At 39.9% G+C, this 24,792-nt stretch overlaps 1 protein-coding gene across 4 annotated transcripts in view; it reads left to right on the forward strand.

Moving 5' to 3' along the window:
- The first annotated feature begins 6,946 nt into the window (after positions 1-6,946).
- The window catches only part of gabrg2 (gamma-aminobutyric acid type A receptor subunit gamma2), a 60,758-nt gene continuing 42,912 nt past the window's right edge, over positions 6,947-24,792 (forward strand). For 2 of the 4 annotated variants that reach the window (XM_031303570.2, XM_031303571.2), the window contains exons 1-2: positions 6,947-7,462; positions 18,458-18,597. In XM_031303570.2, the coding sequence (XP_031159430.1) occupies positions 7,347-7,462; positions 18,458-18,597 (256 nt within the window). In that variant the 5' untranslated portion in view covers positions 6,947-7,346. The remainder of the gene's footprint in view (positions 7,463-18,457; positions 18,598-24,792) is intronic. The other 2 variants (XM_031303568.2, XM_031303569.2) reach the window with 1 other exon arrangement.

The following is a 24,792-nucleotide window of genomic DNA, read 5'->3' on the forward strand; positions in this document are numbered from 1 at the left end:
TATAACGGTATTATCCTTCATAGTGATAACATGGATGTTCAGCTGCCAACCTCCAGACTTTCACGCTGCAACATAAGATTTTGAAAAAATACCATTTAAAGTTACTATATGTAACTTTTAAATGTTTCTGAAACTGTGTAATTTTTCATCTGATGATCATAAATGACCTGTAACAGCAAACGAGACTAACAGTGAAAAAAACACAATTTTTATATAGTTTTAATTAATGCCTTTGCCTGGGTGCGATTTTTCCCGCAAAGTCATTAAATGATTTACGGCATGTAGAACGGCTCTACAGTAACACATTCTGATGGGTCACAGATTTCGGCTGAGCACCCAGCCAGGTAAAAGGTAGCAGGAGATATCTTTATAAACAAAGAACAACTAAAAGCTAAAAGGGAAAGTAAAAGAGGATGGGTGAAACCAAGTCAATCTCAGTCGGGCTTTCAACAGATGGAGACTCTAGAATTAGAGGATTGTAAATGATTCAAAAACGTCCCCAAATTGGCCCTCAGGTATGTAATATGTCTATTTCATTCATAAAATAACTTTAGTCTGCGCAATGTGGTTGTACGTCAGTAGCTGACATTAAATTACATCTGCCTTCTATTTAGCACAGATGTTTTGTTCCTTTTAGTCCGTGTTTGTGTTGGCCTACTATCTTATTTCCCTCTTGCCCCACTGTACTGGGGAAATGAAATGTTATTACTACATTGGTTGCTACAACAATCTCTTAATGCTTTGGCCCTTGACACATTGACAGTGATTATGTTACCCGGTTTAGCTCTCGATACATCCAGTTACCGTATGCAACACTTGAAATGCAACGATGCACATGTAACATATTTTCTTATTGTACATGAATGATTTTCTTTCTGAGCAAAACATTCATCGCAACTATATGACCTCCCAGTAATGCTAACTCAGTAATATACAGTGGGCAATAAACGCTGTAAAGATAAGACCTTTACGACGGCAGGTGTGGTAAAAACACTACCGCTTTTGTCCAAAGGGGCCGCTAGAATCAACACAGACTGAAAGTTATATATAGCCACTTTAAGATGCAACAGTAAAAATGAAATAGTAAGAACATAATGATGTGTACTCCAGGTACTTTAGATACTTTGGTGCAGTAGCAGTAGTTTTTTGGGGGAGGGCAATAGTAGCATAGAAAGACATGTTTGTGACTACTACGACAAGTGAATGGAACACATGTTCCTCTCATATGCAGTAAAAATCCTGGGTTAAGGTGATAAAAACCTAAATGCTGTAGACTAAATAATGATAAAGAAGTTGCTTATTTTCAAAATCACTCCCTAATGACAATGCCCACTAGGCTACTCCTATAATCACATTGTGTTTCTAGTTAACATGATGTATAAAGTATGACAGAAAGTGGAATCAGCTTGAATAAAAAAACAGACTGCAGCAAAACAAGAGATGCAGATATGTTGCTCTTAATCTGGGCACTCGTTAAATCAGCAGAGACCACCAAATGACTCAGCATGACATGTTGTTAGATAAAGGATAACATTTCTAAATGTTGTCTAATAAAGACAAAGATTTAAAAGAAAGCTGCACTATATTAGCCTGACAAGCCAGACCCACATCAAGATGTTGGGTCTGGGAACTCACCATTGGCAGGGCTTAATCCGAGGAACGGGATAAACGGTTGTCTTTCAAATTCCCACTGCACGCAATAGGATAGCGCTATAACCAAGCAGAGCAACAAAGAAAGTAGCGAAGCTAGTTGATATATTAAACTTTTGCCGTATCTGGTCGGCAAAACTCCGAACACATCTTCCGTTTTTAAGAATGACTTCAGTGCCGTTCTTTGTTCTTTTCTCAAAGAAAAGCTTAACTCCAAGTCTTCCAGAGTCGCGGCCAAAGCCGATTCGAAAGGCCGCTGTTTGCCAGCAGCAGCAGCAGCCGTCAGCCCGCCCATCGACTCTATACACGATGTGACTGGCCCGGCCAGAGTTTGGTTTTTCCAGCTCGCAAGCCAACGGAGAGAAATTTACATTTTTCAAAATTACATTTGCTGCCGCTAGGGTGCGTCTAGATTTCTAGGCTAGCACTATATAACAGGCATGGGAAATAAAAAGCTAGAGTCAGTTGGACTAAGGACAAATAAGGACAAGGTGGAATCTAGTCTGGTGGCATTTCAGATGTGCTTAAAAATTTTAGTAATGTCAGACCACAGAGAGTGCTTATTCATGTTCATGTCTGAAAGCTCTCAGTAAGGAGCGATGCTTTTGCACATTTGCTATGTTTAATAAACAGACCACCTGGCCTTATACTGCATCTATCTTTTCCAGTTCCAGTGCTCTTTACTGTCTATTTTTGTTTTTGACATCCCTATAGCCAAATCTTCTCATGAAGTTTCAACATTTGTTGTGTATGTTTTTCTTCAACAATAGTTTTGGGATTTTTGCTCTGATGTTACATCACTGTGGTCTGAATGCCAGGCTGTTTCTCATATCCAATAGTGCTAACAGTAGATCATTCTGCTGCCACAGCTTGATGCGAACTGAGTAGGGCTGTGACAGCATATGTGTGGGTTGTAAAACTGGAATGATAGTGGAACTGGGCATCTGTGTGTTCAATGATGCCATTATAGAAGACTATACCTCCTCCAGCTCTTATCTAAAGATGACACAACATATCATCACAGCCAGAGTCACACATGCCACCCGTCTGCAGAGAGAATGGGTACCATTAGAGATGAGGTCATTGTAGAATTTTTTTTAAGCAGACATGTTACTAAACTAAGCCTTCACACGTCACTGCCTACAATGCACCCAATCTGTTTGATGACACTACTTCCATGTGTAAGCCAGGGGCCCTATAGAATTACGAGTTGATACCAGTAAAGGTAACTAAATGTAAACTCACACAGATAAATAGGTTTCTGGAGGTAGGTCAATGCATGAGAGCCCAGGTGCATCCGTGATATGGGGATGCGCCAATTTGGTCTAAAATTACTGCTGTGACTTTTGAACCAAGTGGATCTAACCTGACATCTATCTTTCTTGCTCTCTCTCTCTGTTAGTGTGTGTGTGTGTGTGTGTGTGTGTGTGTGTGTGTGTGTGTGTGTGTGTGTGTGTGTGTGTGTGTGTGTGTTAAAATCTCTTTTTTTTCTCATACTTATGACACATGTACGTTTGTAGGAAGGCATTCGGAAATGTCAACAGATGAGCGCATCAGCTCACACGGGACAACAAGCGCACGTTAACACAGGCGCGCACCTAACGAAAAAGCTTTTCTAAATATAAAATGTTCAATGCCTTATCGCGCTGATGTGACCGAGCCCAACCCGAACCCGAACATAATTTCTAAATATCCGAACCCGGCCCGGTGGGCTCGGTTCGGGTATCCATCATCTAGTGTGTAGTGAGAGAGAGAAAAAAAAAAAGAAAGAAAAAAAAAAAAATATATATATATATATATATATATATAGAGAGAGAGAGAGAGAGAGAGAGAGAGAGAGAGAGAGAGAGAGAGAGCGAGAGAGAGAGAGAGAGAGAGAGAGAGTGAGAGAGCGAGAGAGAGAGATAATGAAGAAGTGAGTATGAACAAGAGACATAGCGGCAGATTCTGCTTGGGGTAATAATGGGCTGCCTTGTATTATCAAAATAAATGTCCTGTTAAGCCATATAGATTAAAAGTGAACATCTAGTAACATGTTGTAATAGCAAACAAGTACTGTAAAAAAAAGCCTCTATTCCGGCTTGCACCAATCCTTTCTCTTGTGTATCTAATTATCACCCAATTATGAATGTCCTCCACTAACAAAATACATTCAAATCTGTTAATTAACTGTTACAGTTACTGTAATAGCTAATGGATGTGTTAGCATTTATCTAAATTACCTCTTCCATTTCAGCTAGATCAATACGTCCTACTACTAACCAGTATCTCTGATGCTACCTTTTGGGTCATGACCGGCGTGGCTAGAGTCTCTGACAGCTGCTGCGGTGACATGGCTGCAGGGCAGAGAGAGATAACTGGCCCTGGGGACCGAATGATATGGGCTGTGTGTGTGTGTGTGTGTGTGTGTGTGTGTGTGTGTGTGTGTGTGTGTGTGTGTGTGTGTGTGGGTGCGTGTGCTGTGCGTGGGCCTCTGTTTAGTTTAATTTACAGTATATGAGGAGCAAGGCCTACATTTCCATTTCTATTTCCAAAGCTGTAGATATGTGCAATAGCTCTACTGTATATTGAAAAATAGCATGTGGGGACAAGAGATTATTCTTTTCTGCTATTAACTCAGCTCATACTAGCAGGGTTTCAACTGCACATAAAACAGCAAAACTCATACAGTTCAATACTATTGTGTTTTTTTGCGAGTATTATAGTCATATTTATTAAACATAAAAAGGATGTCAAAACATGACCTATATTGCAGACATGTGTTAGCTTATGAAATCTATATCCACAGTGAAAGATGTAGGTACAGTATGGTCAGGGAATATGCATTGCAAATTGGTTATAAGAATATAAATTAAATATTACGAGACTTCCTCTCTTTATTTAAAGTGTATTCAGGAGCGATTGCTGGTTTACTCTGCTTTGAGGAGTGCTGCCTGCCTGATGAAGCATCTGTCAATTTCCTTAAGATGATTAACCTACGCTGAGCCTCTCTTGCCACAAATAAACACATTATGGTATTTTTTAAACCAGATCATCTTCTATGCATGTCACACTTAGGTAGCACAATCAACTTTGATTGCCACAGTCAAATTTTAATAACTAATGTCTAAAAAAAACAGGATCTAGACAACGGCTGGTTGTCATTCTGTGTGAATGACTTCATAAGGCCACAAATATATATATGAAAAGAAAACAGTGCAACAGTTAACCATGGCTGTCACCTCATGGGACCATAAAAGTGATAATGCAGCATGTTCACTGCCTGTATGCCCGTGGAATATATGTTCAGAGGGGAATTCGGTCTAATGCACCATGACAAGATGACGACTCTGCAAGCACCTGCTTGTTTCACTGCACCTGCCACTCTCCCTGGTGTTCGTTCCCCCCCTTAAGCTTTCACGTTGGTAGGTTTTAATTTATAATGGGATCAATTAACTGTATTTTCTATGTTTGTTTGACAACAACATTTTTACTGGATAGGGACAAAATATAAGAAAAACACCCAGTATGTTCACTGAGGAAGAAGAAGGAGAAAAATACTATAGATGTCACCAACATGTTCTTGTTTTAGTAAATGTGTTACCCATTGTGTTAATATATTGTCAAGACAAATTGTTCTTCCCATCTGTCAGTGAAGATGACAATATATCAGAATGCAGTTTAGATTAAAGATATCTTAAGCATATAGTGTACTGTACACACTTGTAAATGGAAACTTGCCAGATGTGTCCTTTAGTGATTTAAAACAGATTTGGAGCAATGCTGCGGAGGACACATGACCTACTTTGCTCTTGCCATTCGGGTCATGCACACAGTCCTAACAAGCACCGATTAGACTGTGTTTATTTGTGTAATGCATTTGTCTTGATTTCCCTTCTCTCTTTTAAAGTAGCATTTAAAGATATTGGAAACTTGCCATTCAAGCATTCAAGCAATGTGTGTGTCTAAATAGATTGATGTAGAGAGAGAGAGAGAGAGAGAGAGAGAGAGAGAGAGAGAGAGAGAGAGAGAGAGAGAGAGAGAGAGAGAGAGATTGCAAAGTGTAACAGCAGTATTAAAGTAATGTATGAGGCAATGTGAGTAGGCTACCATTTTGTATTTTAGATTATGAACACATATTTTCTCAAACATCCCCTCAAGGAGTCCTTGGAAAAAAAGTTACATCTCACCAAAGCAGGAGCATTAGCATACTTATATAAGGATATTGAAATGGGTACTACCTCACCTTACAAAGGACAATGCAAACCTCTACTCCTTGTGAATGGTTCATGAATGTCACAAGACTTAGAAAAGCACATATATGATAGAAGAATTGTGTATGCTGCCAAAACATAAATGTATCCTCTAGCACAGGCTACTTAACCTCATTCAGTCAAACAATCAATAAAAGTACAAAATAAACAAGTAAACTAATCAGCCCTTTTTTGGGGATGACAGCATTTATTTGTTTGTTTGTTTGTTTTGTTAAAACAACTGGGCTGTGAGATCCCGTATTCCTCTGATTTAAGTAGCAACAAACTGACGGAAGCTGTCCTTGGTGCTGATTGGTGGTTTGATATGCAGATGAAACTAATATAGCTGTCCAGGGTGCTGAAAGCGTGACTGAACTCAAGTCAGGCCTGCAGCTCATTTAGGGTTCTAAATAGATCTGTATGGCATCAAAGAGCACACACACACACGCACGCACACACACACACACACACACACACACGCAAACACACACACACACACACACACACACACACACACACACACACACACACACACACACACACACACACACACACTTCTCTTGAAATGATTTGTGTAATTACGTATAGGAGAGTTTCTTCTTTCTGTCTGCACATAGGAAAAGTGCCAGTGAAACATGATTACAACTTTCAGTCTTCTATAGACCCTCATTGTGGTCACTGATATTGCATAAAATCGTGTGCTTGCTCCTCATTAGTCTGTTAGGGACCCAGGATGTCACCTTAGATTTCATTTTGTGAGCCCTCTGACTAATTTGTGTTACCTGCTGCATCACATTATTTGGCAGCAATTGCCAAATGGGGAAAGTTTTACACTCACGACAGCAGCCAATACTAACATCGTCACTATCTTAACATAGTATAATGTTATCATATTGTATCATATAAAAAATAGATGTCCTAACAGTCATCACGTGGCATACACAAATTGTGTGCTAGCAGTAAATAATAAAAACACTATTTTTCCTGTAGCACCAAGCTAAGGCTTTTTCCACTATTCAGTGCATCTCTGCTTCCGCTTGGTGAAACCACGCATGTGTTGATCCGTGCTGCAGCAACGTGCATCAGTTCCTCTCTGACCCCAGTGTTAATCTGCATTCAGACTGAGACTGCACTGTTTTTTCTTTTTTTCAGCTGCTCGATATTAGAGTAGCATATTCCGGGGGGCTTCGCCGTCTGTGGCAGTTTTTAAGGCCCTGCTAGGCTGACGATTCGGCAACAGACACGCAACAAAAAATTATATTATATATAAATAAATAAAAAACAAGCGACGCGAAATCAAGCTTTCGACTCGCATCGATTTTGTTTGGGATGATTTCACTCCACCGCACGTCCGCCTCGGGTCTAGATTTAAAGACCCGCTACTGCTAACGTGCGTAATGTATCGTAGAGAGGAAACACAGTAAATAGACAGAGACGTCCATCTGCAATAAAGAGGTAACGAAGATGGTGATGATGGCTTCATCAAATTTAGCCTCCAAATGCTCGACAGCAATGGCGAAGCCTTCCCTCTCCCTGAAGCTGTTTCTCTGGGTGTTTGTTGTCGTTAATCTCCCTACAAGGTAAGATATTAATGCGTGATATGTCCTCTCTAAAACATGATTCTATGTCGGCTTTGTTGGGTAGCGTGTGTCTTAATCCAACAACACATAATTTTGCGGTGCCTCCCTTAATTGCCAACACAACCCTGCTTTTAGTGGGATCCTGGACGATTTGTGGAATCTAGTTTTATTAGAAAACCAAGGCATGTAGTGTATCACACGTTTAATTGTGGTTCGACATGGAAGTGCGATATCATTTTTTTAGATAGCCATAGCGACACATGCATCGCATTACTGTGAGATTTCGTGCATCATAGTGTATTTTCTGGACAGAAAACAAAAGCGACGAACAGCTTCAGACTGTCTTAAAGATCCGGTTGTGGAAATCAGATGATTTAATCCCGGGCAGTTTTGTAGATAGCATGTCTATGAAGAGCCCAGTAGCCTATCTCATACAATCTGTCCAGCGTTAGAAATAGCATAGTGGCAGGCTAATTTGCTTGAAGCTAAGGTTCTATAGTCTCTGCTAAGCTGTCTTTAAGGATCAAGTCTATTCTAAGAGCCAAAGCCTCATTATTAAACGCAGGTGTCGAATGTGGCCGAACTCGAATAGCTTTATGCAAACCGTCGCTTGTAATAAAGATAACATGAGTCTGAATGAGGGTACGTTACATACCACGTATTTGAAATAAAAAAGCATTTCAAAATGGCAGACAATCACACAGATAATACAAGTGTAAAGGCACAATAAGGACAAGGATAGCACATATGGACTCATCCTTGTCTTGCACACACACAGGCAAAGGACTGCCATTTCATCTTAAACTGAGGTGCAGATTTGAGTTTGTTGAGAGAAGCTGTTTGGCTGTCCCTGTCAAGGCATTCTCGTGTACTAAGATGAGAGAAGTCAAGAGGAAGGATGGCTAGGCTTCTCGCTTCGCTTTTGTCTTGTGCTGCTGGAGGGTGAAAAATGGAGGCAGATAAATCAGTTGACGTTCAATCACCGTCATGCTGATCGCAACCTCAGGGCTCCCTGCCCAGCCTTCATTGTCAGGCCTGTGTGTCTCTAATTGTATGCACAAGTAGTGTTCACAATATGCTTGAGTAAACACTACACCTTGCCCCACTGAATACAATCCAGAATTGAGATTAATGGGCAAGTTATGGATTGTATAAATTGTGCATGAGTGGTTGAAACATAATGAACTGAGATGTGACATTTGGGTGTTTCTAAAATAATCGTTACAAGGCCAAATGTGAGCTCTTTATGTTAATAGCTGGAAAAATGTAATATACCTATCTGTGGCTCAATCCTAGTTATCCCCCAATGACAGGGAGATGTGTTTTATTTTCAAATATTTTATATACAAGTGTATTATGTAACAATTAGAAGATTGCTATTGCTCGGTAAGTTGCATTGGACGTCATTTGTGATTCATGTATGAGACCTCTTACGTAAGAAATCTCTCAAGGCCTCTGGCATGCTTTCAGTAATCTATGCTACTTTGTGACTCATTGGCAGTTACTATGTGTAGTGATTGTGTTATTCACCATACATTAACCCCAGTGCGCTGTCAATACTCAAGTAGAAGTAGAAGACATTCTGTTACACATGTTATGGCATATGGTTCCATTAGTCAATAATTAGACTTCAGATGTAGGCCCAGGATCCACTAGGAGAGTTTGTAAACCATGGTATTATGGCCATGACAGGAGGTAGTGATATCAGAGTGAGGAAGTGCTCAGCTCAGGTTTTCTGTTATGCCAATTGCTGTTTACTGTTCAGCAAACTCGCTTCCAGCATTTTAGGTGGAAGATTAAATTCATTACATTATCACCATTTGGGACCCACTACAATTACTGTTTTTAGTTTTGCATTGTACCGTAGTTGTGGCTTAAGAGAAACATCCCACAGTAACCTAACAAAATGTTGTCTTGCTAAACAAGTAAGAGATAGTTTGCGAACAACATATACACCCATACAGTTAACAGCAGTTGGCATAATTGTAAATTAAACAAATAGTTATGAAGTGACTTTAAATTTTTCATAAGTTGTTTAACATGACACTCCTGGATCTGAAGGGTTGATTTCTGGCTAAAATCATCTTGCTAGCAAGAACATGCTATGGACATAATACATGAAAATAATATAGATTTGTAGAATTATTTTTGAGCTGCTATAAGTGTGCATGACGTGGGACAAATTTCAGAAAAGAACAAATTTGATGCCAATTTTATTAATTCAATCCTGAGTCCAGCATGCCATTTATTGCATTCCAGTTATACTTGTTTATTAGTAAGTGCAGTTCCTTCCATCCATTGAAATGGGAAACATACAGTATATTGGACTCAATCACTATCTGCCTCTTGTCATCACTTGGAAAAAGGCTGGGATGTACAAACTGTCAATATGTCATGTATCCCATAATGACTATCATATGTATTCTTGTCTCAGAATTCCTAAAATGTTTATGATAGCACACAGATGTCAATCTTCTTTTTTCCTATTTCGATTTAAGACAGTTTGACAGGACAGTAGAAGATGACAGTCACAGCTCATAGCTGCCGCTCAGTTTAGATAATCTGTCAAATTCATCACCCAGGAGGTATTAAGGTCTAAGTGATTTCAGATTTCTGGGATAGAGTTGTGTAGTGATGGGGATTACTCTCATTTACTCAGACCAGTAAGTACCACAAGAAACCTGAAGTAGGGGCATGAATATTGGTACATAACATGCCATGTCATTTTTCACTATGGCTTTCACTAGTTCTGTCTTTATTCTAGGAGATACTCTGGATAAATATAGAGCTACTACCCTTAGTCCAAAAGGGTTTGTGCATTTCTTTTTTAAGGACATAGGTAAACAGCAGGTAAATGAGGATACTAGAGTAAAGAGGGGATACTTTTAAAACTAGTCCACTGATGTTTTGTTTCCCTCTATGGTAATATGTATGGCTGGCTTTTAGGTTAATACTAAACACGCAATGTTGCATTAAATGTAGACTCACTGCAATATCACTGTTCATATAAAACTCGATGAAGGCAAATGCACTGCCATTTAAATGCAAACGGTAAAGCTCACCCCACCCAGAATTGGACGCTGCCCCCTTAATGATTGACAAGCTCTTTAATCCATCAACATCAGGCAGCATCTTAATTACTTATTTATATGTTATGTTGCTGCTGCTGCAGTTATTGATAATTTGTTCACATCATCTTTAAGTCAGACCTCACATTTAAATAGTCCAAGATATTACTGATTGGCCCTTTTACTTGATACACAACGTTGGCAACATTACAAATTGGCCTAACCTGCCTTATTGTACTTGATCGCTGACAAGTCAACCTTGTATGCCAATATCAGCTAATCACTGTGATCTGGTTCACATTGAACTGAGTGGCGCCTGTAAATACACTGGTTCTCACTACCAGAGGTCAGTTAAGTAGAGCAGGCTGACATAGTCCAGGTGATTAGTTGTTAACAGTCCTGCATGTGAGTACCATAACTGCCCATTGTAAGTTGGTAGCCTGGTTGATTAAGCAGAAACACAATATTCATCCACAAATGACTACAGTTTGTTAATTTAAAAAAATAAGTTGCCAATGTATTGTGTTATTTTGTTTTATTAAGAGAGCTTGTGAGAGGGCTGTAGCAACAATGTGATGTGCTACAGCAAAGTGGTTTGTTGTGTTGTTGCCATGTGCAGGACCGATTTCATGTTGGTTGATGATAAGCATGAGGATTCGTTAGATTTGGTTGCTTTATTAGCTACAATTTAAAACATGCGAAGATGATTGCTCAAGGGAACTTGATGTAGATGCTAATGGCAGGCACATAGCTGTTTCCGTAGCTGGTATTGCTATAATTACCCTAGACTATTTCATGAATGTGTACAACTGCAGAGGATGGGGTAGTTTTCTGCTGCTGTAGATGAAACCTGAGATGAGATTTTAATTGACATCTGTTTAATAGTAGAGGCAGGCTTTGACAGCTGCATATAGAGCAGATGAGAGTGTGATACATGTGAAGGTGTAGAATCAGCATGTACACATACAACACCCATACACACACTGGCACAAACCTCTCTGTGGATCTTCAGGTACTGAATTAGTAGGCAAAACCTCAGATCTGCCTGCAGTGAACACATGGCTCTTCCTTTGATCTGCTTGTCTTTGGAGCATTTCCATATACACAGAGATATACTCTGCAAGATGAATACAGATGATGAAATTGCAGCAACCTTTCAGCAAGTTTCAAGTTCTTACACCCTTCACTGCCGGGCTTGCTTATCTATCTATCTATCTATCTAGCTATCTATCTATCTATCTATCTATCTACACATGACAGATACTCCCATAATATATTTTTTATAATATCCAGTAAGGCATATCTAAAAGGATCCACCTGAGTAAAACTATTACGATTTAATGTTTTAGGCATTAGTGTTGTGGTGGAGATGGATGACACGTAATGGCACTTTATGCAGTCTAAGGAAGAGTGCTGGTCAAAACATTATTTCAGCCTAAGAACATGAGAAAGCTATCAGGGCCTCTATCCTTGTGCTTTACCATGGAAACTGTGTCTTTTCCCCCCTTACCATTACTGATTCTTTATTATTTCATTTAGCAGTCTATTTTTCTCTCATTGCTCTAAAGCTTGGCTGAAAGCTCCCAACTGTTTTACTGTTGCTCTTCTGTGCTTTTGGCCGATTCTCCAAACTCTTCTTTCTTAGAATATCTCTCTCTATATCTTTGTCTATCTATCCATCTACCACTTCTCTCTTTTGTCTCGATCTGGTTTCTGATGCATTGTGTGCCTGAACAAATTTGTGTTATTTATCAAATACCTGCAAATGCAGGTTTTCTTTCATCTTTCTTTCTTTCATCTTTCATCTGAGGCGCAACTTTCATGTAATTAGTAAAGTAGGCCTCTCTTTATGCATATGCACACAAGGAAGCTCACACAAATAGCATGAGATATGTGGTTGATTGCACATTCAGTCGTATATTACCCAGGCCCTTGGTTTGCATGGAAGCTGCCTCCAAAGAGTGTGTGCACATTTACACTGGTGTATTAAGAGGAAACTGTAGTAGGAAAAATACATTTTAATTATCCTGTATTCTATAAAAATCGTAACAATTTCCTTAAAAACAAGAAGAACATTTTTTTTAATAAAGAGTAATAAATTACAATATCTGTCCATTTTCTAAAACTAAACAAGGGATTGGGAGTTGTGCTTTTATCATTAACAAAAAGTTGATTTTCACTCAACTGCTGCAGTACGGAGATACCGATTGAACTCTTGATATGGCAAGGCAAGTTAAACTGCCTTGTTGTTGAATGGTGCTCTATAAATCAGTTATTTACACAAAATATATTTTTTTAAAACACTATGACATGGTATATTACTGTAAAAGATGCATACAAAAAGGGTCCAATAAAGTTGTGAAACAGATTTAAGAGCATCATCAAAATTACAATGCAGTAACAGTGTAGTGAAAGATATGAATAAATAGTCCCAGATTTAATTTAATAAAAAGCAATGGCAAATGGTTGTAAGTACTGATTTGAAAGAACTGAAATTTGGAGCAGACCTGAAGTTTTAATATATGGTGCATAGAAGCACTGCTCCTTCGTGTTTAGTCAAGATAGATTTATAGATAAGATATGTCTATTATTTTTAACAAAACATGTTTGCTTTTGAACAATTTTTTGTCAGCCCATTGCTATTTCAGTTCATTAGACAGTAGTATGAAGCTACTGCAGTACTTTTACAAACCTCTTAAAGTTGATATCAAGATTAAAATGTAATCGGTAATAGAAGCCTAAATAATTTTCACACTTAGTTTAATTGAAGCCTTAGTGAGTATTTTGGAATACTGTTACTACTTCATGTGACATTATCTTGTGACTTGTTTTTACGTTCTTTTGAGGTTGCTAATTTTATGAAAATCCCACGACCGAACTGCACTTTTTTTTAACTCTTCATACACAAAACAAGTCTAGAAGGCACTGATTGCATAATGAACTGCTGCTTTAGTAAATCACACACTAATTACATTTGGATAGTGCTAGCACAAATTGAATGAAAAGATCCAGTGCACATTTGCTCTGTGCTTTTATGTGCATAAATCTGGCCCACAGTCTCTTTCACCAACATCACGTTCATGCTTTTCTGTCTACTCTTCTCCTTCATTTCACCACTGCCCTCTGGCAGTACACATCTTCCCTCTTAGCATTATGTAGTGCTCCTGACATACTATAGTCCTTAACGATGGCAGCATGTTGTTGTCAGCATATTAATTCGCACTAATGCATTGTCATACCTCCATCTTCTATTCAGGTCTCAAAGCTGACAAATATCTATTGTGACAGACACTTAACCTTCATTCCAGACATATCATTTTCAAAGATCACACTTGTTTGTGGGAGAGGAGTAAAAACATTTACAGCATTGTTGTGGTGGTATTTGGGGTCGGGGGCTCTTGAGACATCATTGTCCTTGCAGTTTGAGACGTTGAGGTGAGAAGTATTCTCAGGAAAATTGGCTTGTCTTTTCCAGCTCTCAGAAGCTTGCGGGGCCCTTAAAACCCTATTTACGAATCGACAAACAATTCTGCTGTCAAGTTCCTCAACTTTATCATCATGCAATTTGTTAACAGAGTTGAAAACTAAAGAAGAGCTTTAGCTGTTATTAAAGATGATTGTGGAGGTTGTCATTCAAATTCTGGGCCTCACAGTAACAGTAGGATATACTGTATGCAATTCTTACATTTTCTAGGCCACTATCTAAAAATTAGTCGCAGAGAAGCTGAGTGGCTGTTTTGTAGTCTTATTTGCAGGAAAAACAAAGTTATGCAAGTGTTTCAAGGGCAAAGTGTCCAAAAGGTATCAACAGCCATAAACAGCACGGCGGGCAGGTAAGTCTCTCCTACTGAGCCTCTCAAAGACAAAGATTTTTTGTTTCAGATAGTCATCCATATTTGTCAGCAAAAATAAGATGTCCCCCATCACCACCATTTCATCCATATACAAAACTAAATTAGTAAATAGATGATAGCCCTATTGCTATCACCGCCAACCACATGTCCCAGTTGCCGTAAGTGACCAAAAAGGTGTTCAACAATGACTATACCTGGCTGCTACACATTTGTTTAAAGGCATGTCCCATTGGTCAATCAACACCTAGGGCCCTATTTTAATTATCTAAGTGCACGGCGTGAAGCACCTGGCGCAGGTGTGTTTAGGGCATATACAAATCCACTTTTGCTAGTTTATTGGCGGAAAAAAGGGTCCGTGCACCAGGCGCATGGTTCAAAAGGGTTGTACTTAGTGTCTTAATTAATCATAGGTGTGTTTTGGGCGTAACATGCAATAAACCAGAGTGTCATCTCCCATTCCCTTCAAAAGCAAGGTGCGTTTGTTCCTTGGTGCGTTGCTATTATGATCACGGATTTGCTAAGCAGGAAGGAGAGATTTTCAGGAGAAGAAACTGATCTGCTCGTGCGTGAGGTGAAAGTGTGCGAGCAGATCATATCATAATACTGTTTCACATTGTAATATTATATTACTATTAGGGCTGTCAAACGATTATTATTTTTTTTAATCGCGATTAATCGCTGAAGTTCTATAGTTAATCGCGATTAATCACGTATTTTATCACATGATTCAAATTCTATTATTTTGCATTTCAGAACAATTTTTAAGTACATATTAACAATCGAAAGCAATTTTTACCAGTGTATCTTGATTGGGAATCAAATGAATGCAAAGAAAGTTACTTTATGAACTTGATTTTAAGATTTGTAATTATTTATTTACTGTAAACAAAAGAAAAATGTGTGAATCTGTCATTATTGCACAATTCCTCCAAGTACCTAACTAAAAAACTACAAATCCCTATCCTTACTAGAGTCAATATAGTGTTTAGTAACTCCTAAATAATGTTGATTACTCACTGACGTCCAGTGATCACCGGTTAATGAGCAGCTCATTTCTGCACAAGTCTGTGTTAACACAGCCCATCTCCACTCTTACCCGGCGACAGAGCAACAGGCTGGATAGTCCGGTACACTGTTGTTTCCACAACAACAAAAACGCAGCAGTCTCTGAACTTGCATTGGGAGTTTTGTTGAAGTTGGATGTAGTCCAGTTTTTGTCTAATGAGCGGACACTTGCAAGCAGGATTGATGGAACAGGTGGCCGGCTAGCGTTAGCTTTCCACGTAGCTAGGTTATACTCCACCCGTTCGCGTTTCACCGTTGAGGATGTCCCCCCGTGATCGCCCGCTCTGGCCACTGCCCGCTACGGGCGCTGCAGCTGCTCACTCCGGCCGCCACAGCTGCTGCTGCTCGCTCCGGCCACCGCTACTGCCCGCTGGTTAAACTAACCTGTACGGCGGGCCACAGCAACCTCTTATTTCCGAACATTCATCTTCCCCCCCCCCCCCCGAGGGCCGGTGGTCTATCGGCGATTAACGCGTTAACGCTGACAGCCCTAATTATTATATCATATTTTTAATCTTTTGCATGTTTGTGTGCTGCTGCACGTCCCTGTGTGTGAAACATAGTGTGCGCGCGCTGTACACGAGCCTAGGCACATTTTACTAATTTGCTGTTAAAATAACAATTAAATGCTGCGCTTTTGACTTTAGACCAGGTTTTTGTTGGTCAATGGCGCAATCACTTCCTGCTGCCTCAAGCTAGCAATACGTCAAGAATTCACCTGAACACACCTCCCTGTAAGACCATGGGCGCAAAGGTGGCAGGTGCATTTGCTATTTAAACAATGCGGGCGCTGGACGGGAAAACTGCGTCGGTCTTAAACTAGCAAAGCCACTTGCATCGGGCTTTGTGCTGCGCTGCGCCAGGTGCAAGATAGGGCCCCAAATCACTAACAATGCATGTGGTTGTAGGTGGTACTACAACGTTGACAAATCTGGTAATTGGTAATAGAAAAATCCACAAAAGTTTTTTAACATGAGATCAAAAAAAGATTAACTGGTCTGTCTATTCTTACGATATGAACCTTGTTGGCTTTGCAATTTTGTCAAATTCCAACTTCTATTAAGTGAAAATTGTCACTTAAAATTGCTCCCTCCATTGAGAAGATTTGTCAAACAGCTTTTCGGTGGAAAGCAGGCCACCTGGATGGAAGCCAACAAAAGTCAAAGCATCTCAGTTTGAAAGAGTGACCAAGTATTGAACTTGTTTCAAATGTAATAGAAAAATAAATTTGTGAGTCCTCATGATGAATCTCTGCAAGTGAGCATTTAACATTACGTCCAATTTACTTGACATTAATGCTAAGATCAGCTGTCTAAACTGGGGTATGTTTGCATGACTGATGCTAACAAAGTTGCTGACTATCTAACCACATTACTTAAATTGAACATTAGCATAACCTCTCCATGGGGGAAAAGTGTGTACAAGATGTCCAGGAGGACAAAATTAATTAGATGTGTCAGATAGATGATAGTGGCTCTCAGCTGGCACGTTGGTGCACACTAATATGCATTGATTAGGTTCCATTGAAAATAAACAAAAAAGTGTAAAACTCAAACAATGAGTTTTCTTTTTTTAAATCATATAATGGCACGTTGCCTCAGAAAAAGCATAATTCCTATCAGCCATAATCTATCTATATGTCTATTTTATATCCTCTTAGATGAGCATATACTATGTATGAGCCTTGTGCCATATTCAGGCTATGGTTGCTTTGTTCTTTTGTAATTTGTGCATTTCTTGCAAGTGTCCTATGGCATGAAAATAACAGAACCAAGGGATTATGTCTTAAAGTGCTCATATTATGCTTTTTGGCTTTTCCCCTTTCCTTTATTGTGTTATATATCTTTTTGTGCATGTTATAGGTTTACAAAGTGAAAAAGCCCAAAGCCCACCCCAAAGGGACTTACCATCTCCAACAGAAAACACTGTTCACCAACTGCTCCAAACAGCTCTATTGTAGTCCAGCCTTTACTTCCATGACGAATGTGTGTCACTTTGTAACCCACGTTACTAGCCTAGCTGCTAGCATGGCACTCCCTCATGCTCTGCTTCTGACTGGGTAGCAGTACTTACTGTGCATGTGCGTCTCCCAACAAAGATGGTACAGAAGTGAGATGTCTCACTCTGTAGCTAAAACAGACAGCTCAACACACAGGGTGAAAAGAGGAGCTGCAGCAATGTGCAGTACAACAAAAATATGGTGTTTTCTGAAAATTAAACCACATAAACCTATTCTGGTACAACCTCTAAATACAATTATGAACCTGAAAATGAGCATAATATGAGCACTTTAATTATCTCCATGCAGGGAATTCAATGATATGAAGCAAATAAATCCAGCCCTTTCATCTAATTTTCACATCAAACATCAGATAACATTATAACTCTTATCTGATGTGGTCTAAATGCATTATGGGATTGGTCTTGAAATACTGGTGGGTTCTTCACCAAAACACTAAATGCTCTGGGCTGTAGATTAAGTAAACACATTTGATAGGAGTATCAATCTGAATCAAACTAAAGAAGTATGTTTGAAGGGACATTTCTTTTGCAAATTATGATATATGCACAAGATGGCATGGCCGTAGGAATTCAGACATCTCACAGTGAACAAACAGTATATTGTAGACTGGTACTTATTACAGTGGGACCTTACAGTGTGGTAAAATTGAGAAAATGCATGTTCTGCATTACAAGTGTTGCACTGAATGTATACAATAGTTGATGTTAATCCTACCAAATTATCACTTTATTTCAGTCTTTATTTCTGATATTAGCATTTTAAAGTGGTGAAACTACGTTTTACGAGAAATCACAGAAATAAAATGGAAAGGAAAGATTAATCACACATATTTCGCTGGTCTCTATAGTCACAATGATGTGGTGATAAAAAGCCCTGAAAATAAGTTCATAAAGAAAGCAGAGCACACTAGGAACAACACTGCTTGCTCTTCTTTTTAAAATAAATTACTGATAACATGAATTTATTTTCTCTCTTCTCTCTGCAGCTCCTTCCAGACTGATGACGATGATGAGGTGGCTAACAAGACGTGGGTGCTGACTCCCAAAGTGCACGAGAGTGACGTCACACACATCCTAAACAGCCTACTAGACGGATATGACAACAAACTAAGGCCTGACATTGGAGGTGGGCGCTGATTTTTCACAGTTGATTTGTTTTGTTGCAGAATCACAAAGAAATACACCCACGTTTATGGCCACATTTGCAACTGAACACGTTTATGCACTCATTAACTGACAAACATGCTATTACCCAAGCACTTTATGCATTGACTGTAGAAAATAAGGACGTGGCATATGTGACGTTCCGACTGATTTCTAAAAGGAGCCTGGAGCCTGCCATATTCTCACTTGTTGAAGATAATCCATGATTGTGCAGCGGTGTGAAGCCTGTAACACTTGTTAATGAAAGTAAACCAACCCCCATCACACACCCCTCTTTAAACTTTATTGAGATATATTCTCAAAATTGTCACTAAGAAATGCATTATATTAAGAATTAGGAATACTTCTCTGAGACTTTCTCCTTTTTTGGAGACTTAGGGCCCTATTTTAACAATCTAATCGCACGGCGTGAAGCAGGTGCGTTTAGGGCGTGTCCAAATCCACTTTTGCTAGTTTGACGGCGGAAAAAAGGGTCTGTGCGCCGGGCGCATGGTTCAAAAGGGTTGTACTTAGTGTCTTCATTAATTCATAGGTGTGTTTTGGGCGTAACATGCAATAAATCAGAGTGGCGGATTTGCACCGTAATATTTTTATTTGTAATCTTTTGCATGTTTGTGTGCTGCTGCGCTTCCCTGTGTGTGTGTAACAAGCATAATGTGCGTGTGCTGTGCATAAGCCTAGGCGCATTTTACTAATTTGCTGTTAAAATAACAATGAAATGCTGCGCTATTGACTTTAGACCAGGTTTTTGTTGGTCAATGGCGCAATCACTTCCTGCTGCCTCAAGCTTGCAATACGTCAAGAATTCACCTGAACACACCTCCCTAGACCAGCACGCCCATGGGCGCAAAGATGGGCGCAGGCGCATTTGCTATTGAAACGACGCGGGCACTGGACGGGATATTGACAACTGCGTCGGTCTTAAACTAGCAAAGACACTTGGGTCGGGCTTTGCGCTGCGCTGTGCACACTGAGAGGACACGTTGATACTATAAAAACCAATCTAGTGGCACTTGTACTATATGTGCACATACTTACAGATTCCATTTTTTAAATGAAAAACAGGAGCTGAGAAAACAGCCTTGTGGTTAGGTTAATGGGCTATCAAAGGATTCCATATGCCCAAGAGGTCATCAATTTCCCTCAACAAGTGGCTTCTCACACAACAGCAGTGCAGTTTAAAACATTTGACCTTAAATTAAACTAGTCCCTTCCATATACAACCAAACACGGATGTACTGTAGCTGTATCCCTTCTTGCCTCGAACACAAATGGCTTCCAGGCCCATTTGCTTCGTTGTTTGCGCCGCTGTTAGCTCCGCTTTTAGCTCCACCGTTATTCGTTAGCTCCGCCGTTAGCTCCGCTTCGCTGTTTGCTGCTAGCTCTGCTGTTAGCGTGTGAAGCTAACGCCACAATTTGCCAACTGCTCTGTGTATTCACATATGAGAGCAGCGCTTGTCTCCCATATCACACTACTAGCTAGCTGATTGTCTTATTTTGTTTACAAGTTCCAGATGGAGTCTGGAGATGAGGTGGGGTAGCCTACTTATTGTTTAGGCTACTGTTTACATCTTACTTTATACGCTTCAGGCTGGTGCAGCTAGCTCAGGGGAGAGACTGGATCACACTAGGTGGTACAGCCTGAGACATGCAAGATAAAAAAATTGTCTTCTGCATTTTTGTTATGCTTTTCCCTCCGTTGTACCGAACCGAACCGTGATGTCTGAACCGAGGTATGAACCGAACCGTGACTTCAGTGTACCGTTCCACCCCTAGTAAATACACACTTTAAAAGCATGCATTATTCTTTAAGTGTACTCTACAACTTCTCTTTTACATTCTTTTTTTTTTTTTTTAAGATTATTTTTTTGGGCTTTTCCGCCTTTATTTGACAGGACAGCTAGGTGAGAAAGGAGAGAGAGAGAAATCGTCACAGGTCGGATTCGAATCCTGGACCTCTGTGTCGAGGCATAAACCTTCAAGTATATGTGCGCCTGCTCTACCCACTGAACCACCTCTTTTACATTATAAATGCCATTCAATTTAAAGGGACCCATGACTTGTCAAAGACTCAAAACACAAAGTTTGCCTCACCTCTAATGGTAGGAAATAATAATGTTGGGCATTCCACCTGATACATATTTAAATATACATGCTGCAAAATGTAAAATGATAAGGAATAATTACTTTGTAATGACATGAAATGACAATGGAAGGCCAGCTGCACTGGATGGCCTATTCACTAGCTGTAAAAATTGAACATCCAGGGTTTAACATGCTGGGTAGTACAAGGTGTCCTTGTGTGTTTGCCTGTGTCCATTTTATGTGTGTGTGTTTTGTGTTGTGTGTTGACAGGCAGGCGGACTGACTATAAAGAATGTGTGCTGGTGTTTATGTACATGCGTGCATTATGGTCGGGATAGCAGTCCGTCATGCTCCTACAAGCCCTGTCTTGTTGACAAGTACTGTAGCTTACTCCCTTCACTTTGACAGACAGTTGGGCAGGGCCTCTTTGTCTGCACAAGCGCACATATATCCTAAAGCCTGTCCCGTCCATCTGCAAGAGCAGAATAGGGAGATATTCAGTACCCTTGAATACTTGATTCATGGGTCAGTATTCCTGGGAAAACTAGTTTAAGTCAGAATCTGTCACATACTCTTACAGAATGATAAAGATTTACCACTCTATATGCCAGCAGGGAATCGCTTCTACATCCACTGTAGGGGCACAGAGTAGTGCTGTATTGAAGCAGCAAATGGAAATAATAGTTTGGAAAAATGCCCCAGTCTTATCATTCTGTGTCACAAAGTTACAGCTGAGACATTTACCATTTGTTTGCCTAAATTAAGTGTTGAGTCTTGTAGTGGTGTACACACACAGGAAGAAGGAAACAGCAACTGACATATGCAACCTGCACCCTACACAGAAGAAACAAAGTGCTCCTTCCAAAGAAGAAAATATTGACCCCTTTTTTAGTATCTCTACCAAAACAAGTGATCGCAAACTAGGGCTGTGACCATAACCACTGTGACACTACCACGGTGATGACATCATCACCGGCCATCACCACATTTCTTATTTTATTTAACTTTTTGTGAATGAAAACAATAACTATTGTTTAGTTATCCTCATCGACTGTCTTCTATCAATATATTCAAGAGATTATGGAGTAAAAAAACTTAAGTTGCTCGTCACTTCAGCTTTGCACAGGAGGATAGACAGTTCATTACATATATGGGGGATTTCTTTTGTGTGTCTGATTATTACGAATCATTTCTACAGGAAACATTTATTATAATACACAATAGGGAAGGGAAAGACATTTCTCCGTTCTCAGCTGAGGTGGACACATTAACGTTACAGCTGCAGTGTTTTACCATTGCACTTTAGCCTAACAGCTAGCGGAGTTTCCTTCTGCGTATAGCTTAATGCCAACAAAACAGCACGGTTCAATTTTAGTCTGCATGCATGTTTTGTAGCTTAAAACAGAGCAGCTTGTATTGGTAGAGAGAGCAACAAGTAAGCGGACTGCCGAGTCGCCCTCTCTGCTCTCTATCTGCTCAGCTGCTAGACCGCTGTGTTGCAAAGAGTCTGCGCTCGGCATTGACAGCAAAAAAAAAAAAATCTTTTGTAACTTTATTGACAATAGAGCTTTCTGAACTGTCTGTGGAATAGATCAATGGAGAGGAGAGAAAGCAGTGCAACCGTAAATGACAGAAAAACATATGACTCACATTGAGCTGAAATGGAAACACTGTGCTGCAACATACAGTATGTTGTAAGGGATAATCCCATGTTTTTTTGGGGGTGATGCCCTTCACTTTACTGGCAACATTGACAACAGCTGAACCCACTGTGTGATAAGAAGCTCAAGCTTGTTGTTTTATTGTTCACTTTTAACTCACTTTACATCTTTGCTATTTCTTTTTCCTTTCGCTTTTCATCACAGCCACACTCATCCATTACTCTCACCGATCGCTCTCCTTGCGTGACCACACAGGCACTGACGTCACTTACTGAAGGCACCTGCTATTTTCGCTCTAACTTACGCCGCTCTTGTAACAGGGGGATTGCGGTTAACTGCCATATCGCGGTGATAAATTGCTTCTTCACCACGGTAAGAAAAAAATCAATACTGTCACAGCCCTATCGCAAACTGATGGGCCAGCTTTAAATTATATTATTTGCAATGAACCGATTAACTTATTACATGGGTTTTGTAAATTAAATACGACGTTTTCAATTAGGTGTTCATGCTACATTGAGCCACCAACATTTAAACTTAGCTAGTTTTTTTGGTGTTATTTTCGCCTTTATTGAATTGATGAACGTGTAGACTAGAGGCAGACTGGAAATGGGGAATCGAACCAGGGACGTTGCAGGGTTATGGTATGTGGCGTAACCATTCCACTACTAAGTTGGCTTCTAATTTGCGCTGTAGTATTTGTCATTGGTATTTGTCATCTCCACTGTTGACGTAAGGAGGGAGTATATGTGCTACCTCATCAGCTGGTTCTTCAAACCTGCCACTGAGAGGTTCTTGCTATCTCCCCCAGATTCCAACCCCTTCCTTGAAGGCACCGCAACAAATAGGCATCCCTAGTGCAACAAAAAGGGTACAATCCCTCACTGGCTTCCCCACCGCAAATATGGCCAGTTATTTTAGGTGGGGAAAAAATGACCAAGCCAGAGGTACCACTGCCGAGAATTGACCTAATGCAGCTTTAAAGCAAGACTAATGAATTGACTGAAATCATGGCACAAGATGAAAGCTGAATAACGTGGATGTATATAGTAAATCCTTTACACTGCTTTCATGGTTTTTCCACACACTGTCCAATATGTACAATGCTGCATATAATGTGACACATTTCATCAAGGGGAGGATCTTTATTTTTAAGACTTAGAAATGGGTTGTGCTATAAATTGAAAAGCAGCTAAGATCTGCTTTGAGGTGCAGCTTCAACCCAGAGAGCCGCTGTGTAGCTTGGCGGCTGGCTGCCACCGCCTTAACCATCATCTTCAAACACGCTATGATCTCGCTCACTCGATGGTGGTATTCCAGCTGCTGCCATGTTACACAGCTACAGAGGGGTTATAATTAGCTGGCTATACTGTCATCTGAACCACCAACCAATCATCTACCAACCAACCATACCAAGGCAAAGCGAAGATTCTCCTTCACTCCTCAGAGCGCTAAAAAGCTATGGATTTAGATTCATCGTTGATTGTGCCACAGTCTCCCTTTGAAGTCCATTGTGATGCTCATTTCATTTTAATGCCCCTGGAGTCTACTGTATGTATGAAAACTGAAGCTAGTAGAACAGAGAGAGAGAGAGAGAGAGAGAGAGAGAGAGAGAGAGAGATTGCTCAAATCAATCATAATACATCCATGGCTTTGATCAAGATCATTGCATTCTAGAAAATAAACATATTTGAGAATTCACAAATATGGAGAGACATAAATTTACCGTACAGTGAGTTTAACTAATTGGTCTAAATTATTGCTAATGCATGGTGATGAATTTGGTCAGAGTTTATTAACTAATTCAATCACCCTTGTACCAGGATGCATGAGGCCTGTGGTGGGTGTGTTGGCATGTATTATGTCCTCTTAGACAGCAAGTAAAGAAATCTGAGCACAGCCATTTTATGTTCACTGGCACATTTATAAAAGCCATCTACTTGGCCACTCCAGTTGGCTGTATAAAATAAGACATTTGTTTTTATTTATTAATATTCTATTTATGCCATGCATGTTATTTTATGTGATTTTACTAATAATCCAGTCCAGGGTTACATATTCTCTGCATCACAGTTACAGTCTACATACATGTTAATTATGCCAATGCAATAATATGCACTAGTATTCCTAGCCACTCACTGATATATCTGTCCGAATGCAACACTGTGCAATGTGCAATCAAGTATGAACCATTAAGAGCAAGAGTGTGTGTGTGTGTGTGTGTGTGTGTGTGTGTGTGTGTGTGTTTATGCCTTTGACTGACATGAAAAATGGATGCAAACCTGGACTTACTCCCTCTATCTATCTCTTACACTCATTATAGCTCCCACATCAAGTCTTAACCTGACTGTCCTCTCAGATGTAACGTCCAGTCATCCATAAACATACGCATTGCATAGCAAAGTGTAGTG

This window comes from Sander lucioperca, chromosome 13, assembly GCF_008315115.2.
Source record: "Sander lucioperca isolate FBNREF2018 chromosome 13, SLUC_FBN_1.2, whole genome shotgun sequence".
Classification (NCBI taxonomy): Eukaryota; Metazoa; Chordata; class Actinopteri; order Perciformes; family Percidae; genus Sander; species Sander lucioperca.